The sequence below is a fragment of the Mirounga leonina genome, unplaced genomic scaffold, assembly GCF_011800145.1.
Source record: "Mirounga leonina isolate KUSES-001 unplaced genomic scaffold, KU_Mleo_1.0 Mir_129, whole genome shotgun sequence".
In the NCBI taxonomy this organism is placed as follows: Eukaryota; Metazoa; Chordata; class Mammalia; order Carnivora; family Phocidae; genus Mirounga; species Mirounga leonina.
The window spans coordinates 70,011,608-70,024,641 of NW_023270323.1; the positions used below are offsets into that span (position 1 = coordinate 70,011,608).

At 44.2% G+C, this 13,034-nt stretch overlaps 1 protein-coding gene across 7 annotated transcripts in view; it reads right to left on the reverse strand.

Moving 5' to 3' along the window:
- The window catches only part of CC2D2A (coiled-coil and C2 domain containing 2A), a 134,489-nt gene extending 127,334 nt beyond the window's left edge, over positions 1-7,155 (reverse strand). For 4 of the 7 annotated variants that reach the window (XR_004679296.1, XM_035005275.1, XM_035005273.1 and 1 more), the window contains exons 1-2: positions 6,896-7,155; positions 1,380-1,438 (exon numbers count right to left, since the gene is read on the reverse strand). Coding sequence is in view for 6 of the 7 variants with exons in the window: in XM_035005275.1 (XP_034861166.1) it covers positions 1,380-1,418 (39 nt within the window). In the remaining variant the exon portion in view is untranslated. The remainder of the gene's footprint in view (positions 1-1,379; positions 1,439-6,895) is intronic. The other 3 variants (XM_035005270.1, XM_035005272.1, XM_035005271.1) reach the window with 2 other exon arrangements.
- Between the last annotated feature and the right edge of the window lie 5,879 nt (positions 7,156-13,034).

Genomic DNA, 13,034 nt, shown 5'->3' on the forward strand with positions numbered 1-13,034 from the left:
GCAGGTTCCCCGCTGAGCAGGGAGCCCGATGCGGGGCTCAATCCCAGGACCCTGGGATCATGACCCGAGGCAGACGCTTAACCAGCTGAGCCACCCAGGCGCCCCTTTTTATTTTGATACTGAAGTAAACTTGGAACACAAAGAATGGATTTTAATGCTATGATTTAAGATTTCAAAGAAACGTCATGCACGTTGCTGAGCCAGCCTCCAACTGCCCATCCCTGCCCTTGGTTGTACAGCTTAGAGATGGCAAGAACTTTGGTTAGCAGAGGGAACTGGTCCCAACCAGGGAATGTGCAGAGCTTGGGCTTGTCTTTTGTCCAAGGGACCTGATCTCCCCGACTCACCCTCTGGGTGCGAGCCCCATTCTTACCGGGGCCTCATGGTTCAGGGCCACCAGGTAGGGGGTGTTCTTATCTTAGGAGCTGGCCAACTTAGATTATAGGATGTTGATAAGACTGAGGTGTGCAAATATGGCCCTTAATCCATGTTTAAGTTCTCACTGGCTTAGAATAGACTTGTGAGAAATCTGGGGTTTTTTTTGTTTTTGCTTTCCAATAATATTTTGATTCTCTACCAGTGGAAAACTGTCTAGTAGTAGACCACAAATTAGGTAGGATGTAAACTCCACGAAGGCACAGGGTTTTGTTTGCTGCTGTATCCCCAAGGACCAGAGGCACAATAAATGTTTGTTGCATAAATGCATAAGCAGATGTAGATTTATGTGGTTTGTCAGTATTGGGTATCTTGTGGGTTAGCTGCGTAATGTGTTCCTTCTGGCTTCAGAAGTCCTCAATAGAAAACAGCCTGTCTTCTCCATTTCTGCTTCTGTGGTCTCAAGTCAGTGGGCCCTGGAGCCAGGAGAGAAGCTAGGCTTGAGCAGTAGCTTCTCCTCTGTTCAGAGGTCTACGGTCTCCCAACAGGAGATGGTCTTCCTTCTCTGTTCTAGATCGTGTTTAATGATGTTTTGTACACGATGGGTTGGAAATTGCAGGACTCCTTGAGACAGAGGATTTTATTAGTGGTTATAATCTATGATTATTACCTTCACTCTGACTTTCTCTACTAATCAATGTGCTTCCGCAGAGCTAACTCAGCAGCAGGTGGTAACTCAAGACCGCTGTGTGTTGGAATTCATGAAATGGTGACCAAGCAGCTTCAGAGCATTCACAGAGAGGTGCGCCCCTGGAGAGCCTGCAAGGATGCATTTCCTACACATCAGCCCCCGTCCCCACCGCGTGCCTGACAGCACCCTCTGGGTGCACCAGGTGTGCAAAAATGCTTGTTGCTGACCTAACGTCCTCACTCAGAAACACGTGTGACATGCATCTTTGCACATACAAACACACCTTTAGGGGAACATCTAAGCAGCCTCTTACCTCTGTAATTATTTTTACTTTTTCTTCCTTGGGATTCATTTTAGCTGCGATGGCTGCTCCTGGACAGGGGGAAAAACACAAAAAACCAAGAAGTCAGACCTTTGAAAATCAGTGAAACATCTTTCTTACTATCCATGAATATGAAGCTGACCTCGATGGTTAGTGAAGTGTGGGAGCTGAGTAGATGTTTCCTTCCTAAGGAATATGTGCTTGCAGGCCTAGATTAGTGGAAATGAGTCCCAGAGGAAAAGGAAGGATGCCAGACCCTTCTGACCCCATGAGCCCAGCAATGAGCCCAGCCTTGAACCTGGTGCCACTGTGCAGCAGGTGGGAGTGAGAAAGAGTTCTGCCCTTGAAGTCAGAGGACCCTGGTGGGCAACCAATTCATAGCTTCTCCTCTCCCTTCAAACCTCCACCTTCCCACCCCTTCCTCACTCTCTCCCCTTGGCCTTGGTTCTCATTTCACTGAACAGAGAGACGACACCAGAGGGGGCTCCCCCCACCCCCTGCCCCTTTCCCACTCTACTTTGCTTCCACTCACTACTGTGCCCATCCCTGCTCCCATCTAGGCTGGGACCTCAGCCTGTGTACCGGGCCCCATCACATACCCTCCTCTGGGACCTTGAGCTGACAATTTCCCCCTTTCCTCTGGATAATCACTTCTTCCTGCTGTATTGGTTCATTTCCCTCTCTGAACAAAGTACTTCAGTTGGCCCCCTCTTTTTTATTTATTTTTTAAAAGATTTTATTTATTTATTTGAGAGAGAGAGAGAGAGTGCGTGAGCACGGGTTGCGGGAGGGGCAGAGGGAGAGGGAGAAGCAGACTCCCCACTGAGCAGGGAGCCCAATGCGGGGCCTGATCCCAGGACCCTGAGATCATGACCTGAGCTGAAGGCAGACACTTAACCAACTGAGCTACCCAGGCGCCCCTGGCCCCTTCTTTATAGGGCTTTCTCTGGACTTCACTTCTCTTCTAGCTAGTGCTCAATTTTTCAACCTTCTACAGGAAAGCTTCTCAAACCCTCTTTCTGAATCGGTTTGCTGGGCTGAGCACTCCGTCAAACTGCTCTTGTCGGGGTCTCCAGTGACCCTGCTTCATCACATCTAATGATAGATCCTCAGCGCTCATCTTATTTGACCCTCAGAAGCATTTAGTAACGAAAGTGACCCATCATCTGCTTTTTTCTTGAAAGAGCTTCTTCACTTGGCTCTGGGAGGTGTTCTTTCTTGGCATTCCTCCTCCCCCGTCTCAGGCTCCGGGGCTGCTCTGCTCTGCCTGCACCTCCCCGATTACCACATGGGGGCTCCCGCTTTGCCCATACTCATCTCATGGTGGTCTTACCCTGCCTTTGGCTTTCAGAGCCGCCTGTCCACTGCTGCTCCCCACACTTACACCCTGGGCCCACACACCTCCCTAGAGCTCCAGACTCAAATATCTGGATGCCTGATGGATACCCTCACTTGGCCTAACATGCCCCAGATGAAGCTCCATGTCATCACCCCCGAATCTGCTTGTGCTGCAACCTTCCTTGTTGCCATAGACAGAACTCATTTGTCTTAGGCCAGAAACAAGGAGTCCTTGACTCCTCTGTGACTCTCATATGACACACTACATGCAATCCACAGAAATCTTGTCAGCTATGCTTTCAAATTATATTGAGAATCCAACCTCCTCTAAGCACCTCAATCCACCTCCAAGCCCTCCACTGTCATCAGCCTGGTCAGGCACCCTTGTCTCCCACATGAACTCTTGTAAGACCCTCCTAACTTCTCTGTTTCCCACTTGGCTCACCTACAGTTTGTTCTTTGAAGAGTGTGAATTGTTTAAAATTCCAGTGCAGTCATGTCCCTCCTCCACTCAAAATCCAACGACTTCCTTTTTTTCAACAGAGTAAAATCCCAAACCCTTTCAATTGCCTACATGGCTCTACATGATCTGCACTCGAATCCTCTGGCCTCAGGGCCTTTGCATTTGCTGTTCCCTCTGTCTAGAACTCTCTTGCCCAAGATAACTGCACAGCTCTCTGTCTCTTTTAATTCCTTCAGGACCCTACAGAGACCCTTCAGAGAAGTCTTCCTAGAACACTCATAATACAATGATAACCTGCTTCCTTCACCCTCCTGGAACTCCCTGACTGCCTTATAAGGATTTCTTTCTCCATAGTATTTATCACCTCTCTACATATTTATTTGTTATTGTTTGCCCGTTCCCATTAGAATATAAGCTACAAGAGGGCAGGGACATTTGTTTATTGTTTACCCCCAGAGTCTAAGAGTATGGCACACAGCAGACATTCAATAAATGAGTTTCAAACGAATGACTGCATCACTATTTATTGACTGTCTCCTGTGGGCACCTTCTGAAGCCCCTTTAAATCTTCATTCTCCTCTCGGGGCTGCCGTGAAGATCAAATGGGAGGACACGGGGAGAACAGCTGTGGCTGATGAATCATAAGCCCTTCCTAATATCCTGGGATCTGAATCTCAGCTGGACCCTGTCATTTAAGCAGCTCATCTGAGGTGTTCAAGGTTGCCCTGACCCTAAAGGGGAATTAGCATATTCCAGGGACACAAAGCATCTGAAAATCTGTGGTTTCCCCTCCAGACCTCCTTACAGCCTCCCAGAAACGGCGGAAGGAAACTGATCACAGCAGCTCAGAAAATAAAAGGACAGAGGAGGTGATCCAGACAGAACGAAGGGCAGAGAATAAGAACAAAATGCCAACGGACGTGAAAGCTCTCTAGTGAGCAACTCCGGCAATTATGAGCTGGAAAAAAAAAGAACTGTGACGTATTTTAGGAAAGAAAGATTCTTTCTCAATAAATTAAAAAAAAAAGTTAGATATGAAAGAAACAGATGTAAAAATGAAAAATGTAACGGAGTTGATTTTTTTCTCCTCATCCTTTCCTGATCATTACCTTTGAATGAGTTTCTCAGGAAATCAAATGACATCAAATTTTATTTTTTCGTGAGCGTGGTTCCTAAGAAAAGATAAATCAATACTGCCCGACTTTAAGATGCAGCTTGTCATCACCAAATGCATTGAGCACTTGTTAATGCATTCCTATTGGAATCATCAAAATAAGAGCCATGATTTACTGCAGACTCACTTTGTGCTATCTCTAGATGTATTATAGCCCCAGACCTTACCACAGCTCTGTTGTACATGCCTCAGTTCCCATGGGAGGGACCAAGGCTTCCTCTGAGGTTAGCCTCTGGCAGGTTACACGATTTGTCCAAGGTTATAGTGATTAAATGTCACATTTGGAATGCGACCCCAAGACTTGCTGATCCCACAGGCCTCCCCATGCCACTCTACCTCTCTGTCCCACTGTTTATTCCTGCTTTTGTAATGATGTTAGTGACTAGTCTATGCTAGTCCACTATCCTGGAAATATGTACGATTGAAAATTGCAGAGTATTGCCCCAGTGAGGAAGGGCTTTGGCTACTTTAGGTCAATGATTTATTTAACTTAGTGCAGAAACCCAAAGACATTTTTCTAGGGAAGTACTGATACTTTCATCCAAACAAATGGACTGTCTCTGAGGGTCACGAGTGGATCAGAGTCATAACTGGAGGACCCTGTGACAAATTCTACAGGATGTAGGGAAAAGAATGAAGGTATATGACATGGGATGCACTGTATCTCACCTCGGGCTGCTTAAAGACTAACACAGTATGAGCGTCCTATTCCAAAACAGTGCGAACATGGGTGTATAGAAATACTGAGACCTTTGTAAAACATTATCTAAACCTGGGTTCCCATTCCAGCTCTATTTATCAGCTGTGTGATCTCGGGGCAATATGTTCACGTCTCTGAGATACATTTCTTCGCCTGTACACTTGTGATGATAATTCTTACCTCCAAGAGTGATGATTCTAGAAGGGCTAGATGATAGAGTGGGTGGGTAAAACGCCTAGCATGGACCAGGCTCTCGGGATGGGTAAGTGTTATCATTAAGAAAAGGTGATGTTATAGAGGGAAAGTAGAAGAAAGGAGTGGGGTTGGAAAAAGAGCTTAGAGGACAGAAGGGGAATCATAAGAAAGATCAGAGGCGACATTCAAGCCCCCCATTACCATCTTTGGTTCCCATTTACAACCTCCTGGCTCTAAAACATGAGGTCTTCACTTTCCCTTCCCCCAGCTGGGCCCAGAGCAGTTTCCCTTCTCTCTGGTGTTTCTGGCTGTGACATCTGTCACCCCATTGATCGCCAGGGTTGATTCGGCTGATCTGGCTGGCTAGGCGGGTGTCCCCTTCCTCCCTCACCGCTCCATGTGCGTCCCTCCAGAAGCTGTGCGCTCGGTCGAAGAGGACGACCTTCCCCGATAGGGGAGGATCGTTCTTTGGTCAAGGGTATACGAGTAGCTGCGCTCCCCGACTAGAACCTCCAAACAAGCTCTCTGCTGCTTCTGAAACACCCCCCACCCCAGCCCCACATGCCCATGGGCATTTCCTCTCTGTGTACTGTGCTTAGCGTGTTCTGTCCTAGCCTGTTAGGGTTGGAGCCCGGAACCCTGGTAGGTGCCACACAGACCCCTTCTAAGTTCATTATCTAATTCTACAAGGTAGTCCAGCCGCAGCTTCCCTTTGTATGAGGTTAGTGACATAGAGCTTTATAGAATCCTTTAGTCAGACATAACGCACATTGCCCTGGAAGAGTACGTATAAAAGCCATACTTGAGCTGTGCTCTGTGGTCTATGCCCCTGCATTTACATGATGAACTAAGGGCTCTCAGGCCCTCCCCAGGAGTAGTTCACCGTGCTTCGAGCATGTTCGACTCTTTTATAAATATCTGATGGTGCTTAGCTCCTTGTACTGTTAGCATCTGTTTATAGGTCTGTCTTCCAAGTAAACTCAGAGCTTCTGACCGGTCTAATGCATTTCTGTACACTCTGAACTTTAGCACTTCAGTGCATTGTTCATGCTCGATAAATGTTGGAGTGAACAGCTCTTTAAATGTGCTCTAGGAGATAGACATAGAGAGATATTTCATTCTGGAGCTGAATTTGTTTGCAGAAGAGGTTATATGAAAATCCAATAACAGACATGTCTTTCCCGTGAGACTTTATTAGCTTTCCATAGCACCTCTCTTCAGCAAAGGCAAACTAGCAGTATAAATAACTGCCAGAAGATTTTCTTGTGATTTTTTGAAGTGGTGATCCTCTTCCCTTTGTCTGTAATGGCTCTCTGACTATTGCCAAACAGAATGAAGTTTGCAATAACTAGCACTTCACCCCTTGAACCAATTCGAACTGAAAGGCTCAGAAATGCAACATGCAGCAAATGTTTCTGGGACACCGGAATGCAACAGGACGGCACGAAAATCCCAGAAAGGAAGCAGAGCGACCATCTGGGAGGAATTCCACCCAGGGGCAGTGATGAGCCAGACTTCCATTTCCTGCAAACCAGACACCAGACGGCCGCTCAAATCAAAGCAGCCCCAGTAATGCTCTATGATTCAATTCCAGAAAGTAAAACGAAAATCACAGTGATGAGAACCCCTACACTTACAATTCATTCAATCCCCTCAGGGTGACGGAGGGGAGAGGCTGAACCCCAAGCGCGGGTCACTGGAGGCAGGATACCCTTTACTGCAGCCCTTTCCCGGTAAGAACGGATTACCTTACGGAACTTTACAAAGCACTTTGCAGATTCCGCTTTCTGGCATGAAAGTAAAAGTGGAGAGAGACGAGTCCTACTGTTGAATCTTCTAAAAGAATCCAAAGGGAAAGGCTGAACGTTGGGGCGGCGCTGGGCTGCTCCCCGGGAGGCTGTAGCCATCTGGGAGCAAAACACCCGCTTAGCAACGCGTTCCTAAGGGAGGTCACTCGGTGGCTTCATTTTTTTTTTTTTTCTTTTAAAGTGACAGGTTACTTCCAGTAGTGGAGTATAAACGTCCTGGGTGAGTAGAGGAGCACAGCCGGCTGGAGAAGGACAAAGAGGAATCAGCCTGGGGCAGCTGATCAGAAATTAGGTGAAGCTTTAGGAGCCATGCCCTCCCTCCTGTCATCAGGGTCGCTGGGCATTTCTGGTAAAAGAAGGCGATGTTCAGAGGCGTGCGGTTTAGAATCATGCAAGGTCACCATTACAGGGCCGGGTGTCTGGCTTATCTGCAGAAAGATTCTGTGGCGATGCTAACAGGCATCAGTGAGTGTGGCACCCGAGTGTTTTCCGGTTAAATGTGGAGCTGAATGTAAAGGGTTAATCTTTGCTTATTCTCTGAATCCTGCTGGAATCGCTGAAAGAGAGTATAAATGGTATGGCTCAAAAAAAAGCAAAGGTAATGGGAGAAGAGGCAAAGCAGATGGAAGAGTAATGGAATGAAGAGACCAAGGAAACCCACACTCCAAGCTCTCTGGTGTGTGTGTGTGTGTGTGTGTGTGCGTAAGTGTATCCACGCGTGTCCTTGCCTGTGTATGTGTGTGTGGGTGGGAGGAGGCAGGAAGGCATAAGAACGTGGAAACGAGCCCATCCATTCTGCAGGATTCTGGAGAGGATTTGGCTCAGTACTGTGATGGGTTGAATTGTGTCCCTCCAAAAAAAGGTATGTTGGAGTCCTAACCTGCAGGACCTCAGGATGTGACCTTATTTGGAGAGAGGATCTAGATAGAGGCAATCAACTTAAGAAGAGGTCAGTAGGGTGGACCCTAATCCAATCTGACTGTGTCCTTATAAAAAGGGAAAATTTGGGGACAGAGAAAGACACGCACACGGGGAAGATGATGTGAAGATCCAGGGAGAACAGCATTTACAAGCCAAGGAAGGCCTGAAGCTACCAGAAGCTGGGAGAGAGGCCTGGAACAGATTCTCCCTCACAGCCCTCAGAGGAAACAAATCCTGCCAAAACTGGATTTCCTTTCTAATATTATATTATATTATATTATATTATATTATATTATATTATATTATATTATATTATATTACTTTATTTCTTAACATCAGATTTCTTACCTCTTGTCTTCACAATTGTGAGACAATACATTTCTCACCATGTATGTGGTACTTTGTTATGGCCTCCCCAGGAAACGAATATAGTCAGATATCAAGGCAAGTGGGGGCTGAAAATGCAAGAAGATGTGAAAGGCTCTATATAGAGGGGCTAGATCCTCAGGACCCTCCCTTACCCCTGGCAGCCTGAGAAATATGACCATCTTCCTTACTCCCCTTTTTTGTACTCCTCCCCTCCCCCACCCCAGAGGAGATTGGAGGCTTGGAGACTACTTCTCTAGGGAAGCTGAGCCAGAGACACTCTGCTCTCAAGTTCCCAGGTACAGCAGAGGGTGGGTGTGCCTCAGGGCTGAAAAGTGGGTAGGAAATGGAGAGGAGCGCAGGGCTCTTTCCTTCTCACAGAACTGAAGGAACCAGACATATACCTTTGCCTCTCCCTGTCCTGCCTACACCAGCACCAAATTGGAAAACATGGAAAATTATTTTCTGGAGAAACAGAATGGTCACAAAGAACAGAATCCAGATGTTGACATTTTTGGATCTTCCAGTGAAAAACTAGCATATTGCCCTTACAAAAAAGCATTACAGAGAAAATGAAGGGATCTCAGGTTAAGAAATTCCACATTTTAAAAAAAAGATTTATTTATTTAAAGTATTTTTATTTATTTTTGCGAAAGAGAGTGAGAGAGAACGAGTATGGGGGAGTAGCAGAGGGAGAGAGAGAAGCAGGCTCCCCGATGAGCAGGGAACCAGATGTGGGACTTGATTCCAGGACCCTGGGATCATGACCTGAGCTGAAGGCAGATGCTTAACTGACTGAGCCACCCAGGTGCCCAAGATTTATTTATTTTAGAGAGAGAAAGAGTGTGTGGAGGGGCTGGAGGAGAGGCAGAGGGAGAGGGAGAGGGGAAGTATATTCCCTGTTGAGCAAGGAGCCCAAGCATGATGTGGGGCTCTGTCTCATGACCCTGAGATCACAACCTGAACTGAAACCAAGAGTTGGACGCCCAACCAACTGAGCCACCTAGGTGCCCCAAGAAATTCCACATTTGTAGTTATAGAAAGAGAGAACCAAGAAAATGAAAAGGTAGAGTTTATCAAAGAAATAATATAATAAAAACTTTCAGAGGTGAAAGAATACATCTTTAAATTAAAATAGACTATTAGGGCTCCTGGGTGGTTCAGTTGGTCGAGTATTCAACTCTTGATCTCAGGATCATGAGTTCAAGCCCTGCATTGGGCATGGAGCCTACTTGAACGAAATAATAAAAAAAAACCCTGTCTATTAATAGTCTGGTACAAGGAGACAATACCAAAATAAGTCTCAGTTTGTGCTTTGCTTGTGGTGGGAAAAATATTCTCCAGAGAATTCATAACCATTGGCTTACACTATGCTGTTTGCCTTATTTATATTTCTTATACTGTTTAGGATCCCCTAAGTGACAAATTTTAAAAGGTGCCCTCAGGCTCCTACACCCGGGGTGCAGGCAAGAGCGCATACAAAACTTTTCTGGAGGATTACACCTTCAAGTAGTTAGTTCAGGACAGCTGTGGATAAACCTTGCTGAAGATGAGCTCACAATCCAAAATTAGCCAACACAGCAGGAAATATTCAAGAGTCCAAAGACAACCAGAGGACACAATTAGATATGCAAGAACTTCTGATAATACAATAATTAGATGGAGAATATTAAAAAACAATGATCATAAAAGAACTTGAAGGCTTTGAAAACATGAAAGAAGAGTGAGATACTATCAAGCAGATGAGGCAAATGTGAAAAGGAATCAGCTAGAGCTTTTAAAAGTGATTAATAAAGTCATGATTTTTAAAAAAGATTTTATTTATTTGAGTGAGTGAGAGAGAGAGAGAGAGCAGGAGGAGGAGCAGAGGGGGAGGGAGGGGAAATAATCTCAAGCAGATTCTGCACTGAATGTGGAGCCCAACTTGGGGTTCGATCTCACAACCCTGAGATCATGACCTGAGCCAAAACTAAGAGTCGGATGCTTAACTGACTGAGCCACCCAGTCACCCGTCATGATTTTTTTTTTTTTTAAAGTGAAGAATGGGTCAAACTCCCTGTGACAGAGCTGGAAAGAGAATTAATGATGTAAAAGAGAGATTTAGAAAGTTAAAGTGTGGTGTGAGAGAGGGAAAATAGAGTGGATGGGGGACAAGGAGGAGCACTGAGGAGGTGAGCCCCAGGAGGAGAGCACGGAGGGTGGAGGTGAGTGCCAGATCCGAAGTGAGGGATCTTGGTCAACTTCCTTAACTTTTCCAGGTATCAGTTTCCTCATCTGTAAAATGAAGTTAATAGTAGTAACTGTTCCAGTGGGTTGTTATGAGAATTACTAAGTTAATAATTGCCAAGTCCTGGTGTACAGTAAATGCTGTAGGTCTTATTAAATGCAAAAAAAAAAAAAAAAAAGAAATGTGGACGTTGTCTTAGTTAGCTCTGTGCTTTAACATAATACTGTAGGCTGGGTGGCTGAAACAATAGAGATTTATTTTCTCACAATCCGTAGGCTGGGAAGTCCAAGATCAAGGTGCCAGTGCATTAATTTCTGTTGAGAGCTCTCTTCCTGGCTTGTAGATGGGCACCTTCTTGCTGTGTCTTCACACAGCCTGTCCTTGGTGGATTCAGATGGAGAGAGAGAACTCTTTTCCTTCTTCTTATAAGGCCACTGATCCTATTGGATTAGGACTTCACTCATCTGAACCCTTTTAACCTTAATGACCTCCTCAAATCCCTATCTCCAAATAGTCACACTGAGGGTTAGGGCATCTACATATGAGTTTTGTTGGTGGGGGGGACACAGTTTAATCTATAACAGATGCTTGTTGTACAAGATCATCTATTTGAAGTGATCAACTGTACAAGAGATAGGATCTGTTCACCACCCTTGTGCTAATTAACCTTCTGATTATGACTTCTCTGATATTTTAATATTTAGCTAAACAAAACCAGTTCCTAAGAATTATATATATCAGAATGTTCTGAAATTATTAAAAAGCATAATTCAAAAACATTTTTTTTTACAAAATTTCTTATGCAAGCAAAATAAATGAATCTAGCAGATTTGTTTTAAATCAAAATGCAAAAATCTTATTCTTTTGGGTTAAGTGTTCCGAGCTGGCTAGAGTTTTTAGTCAAGAACAAGTGTTGAATCACATCATAAGCTTTTATTGCTGCATCTTTTGAGATAATCAAATATGATTTTTCTTCTTTCATCTTTTAATGTGGTGAATTACATTAACAGGCTTTTTAATGCCAAACTTTTCTTGCATTTCTGGGATATACTAAACTTGGTCAAGATAATTAAAAAAATAATTCTTGGATTTAGTTACCAATATTTGGATTTTTAAAAATATTTTATTTATTTATTTGACAGAGAGAGACACAGCGAGAGCAGGAACACAAGCAGGGGGAGAGGGAGAAGGAGAAGCAGGCCTCCCGTGGAGCAGGGAGCCCGATGTGGGGCTCAATCCCAGGACCCTGGGATCATGACCTGAGCCGAAGGCAGACGCTCAACCAACTGAGCCACCCAGGTACCCCTATTTGGATTTTTTTTTTTTTTTTTTGCCTTCGTGTTCGTTAGTGAAATTGTAAAATTGTTTTTCCTTTCTTGTATTGTTCTTGTTTTATTTTAGTATAAAGGATATTTGAATCTCAAGCAAAGCAGATTCATCTCTCTCTGTGTCCCTCTTTCTTTCTCTCCCTCTGCCTCTCTGTCTTTGTCTTTGTATCTGTTTCTCTCTGTCTCATACATACACACACACACACACACACACAACGCACGCACACATGATCTGTTCTGTAAACTTGTCTATAGAACAGTTTGGATCTGGAGAGATTATTGTATTAAAATACATATAACATAAAATTTGTTGTTTTAGTCATTTTGCCCAGTTATATTCAGATATACTTAACATATAAAATTGCATTAGTTTTAGGCGTGCAACATAGTGATTTGATATTTGTATATATTGCAAAATGATTGCCACAATAAGTCCAGTTAACATCCACCACCTCACACAGTTACCATTTTTTTCTTGCAATGAGAATTTTTAAGATCTGCTCTCTTAGCAGTTTTCAAATATATATTTTAGCCATTTTAAGTGTGCAATTCAGAGGCATTAGTTATATTCACAGCATTGTGCAACCATCACTCCTATCTCTTTCCAAAACTTTTTCATCACCCCAAAATAGAAACTCTGTACCCATTAACTCTATATTTCTCCCTCTGGTAACCTAATCCAGCCCCTGGCAACCTCTAATCCCCCCTCTCTGTGTTTATAAATTTGCCTATTCTAGTTATTTCATATAAAAGGAATCATACAACAACTGTCCTTTTGTGTTTGGCTTAATTCACTTAGCATAATGTTTTCAAGGTTTATCTATGTTGTAGCAGATGTCAGGACATCACATCTTTTTAAAGCTGAATAATAATCCATTGTATAGATACACCACATTTAACTTACGCATTTATCTGCTGATGAGCACTTGGGTTGTTTCCACCATCCAGTTAGTGTGCATAATGTTGCAATGAACAGTCACATACAAGTGTCTGAGTCCATTTTCAATTCATTTAGGTAGATACCAAAGAGTGGAATTGTTGGGTCATGTGGTAATTCTTTATCTTTTTAAGGAACTGCCACTGTTTTCCACAGTGGCTGAGTCATTTTATGGTCCATTGGTCATGC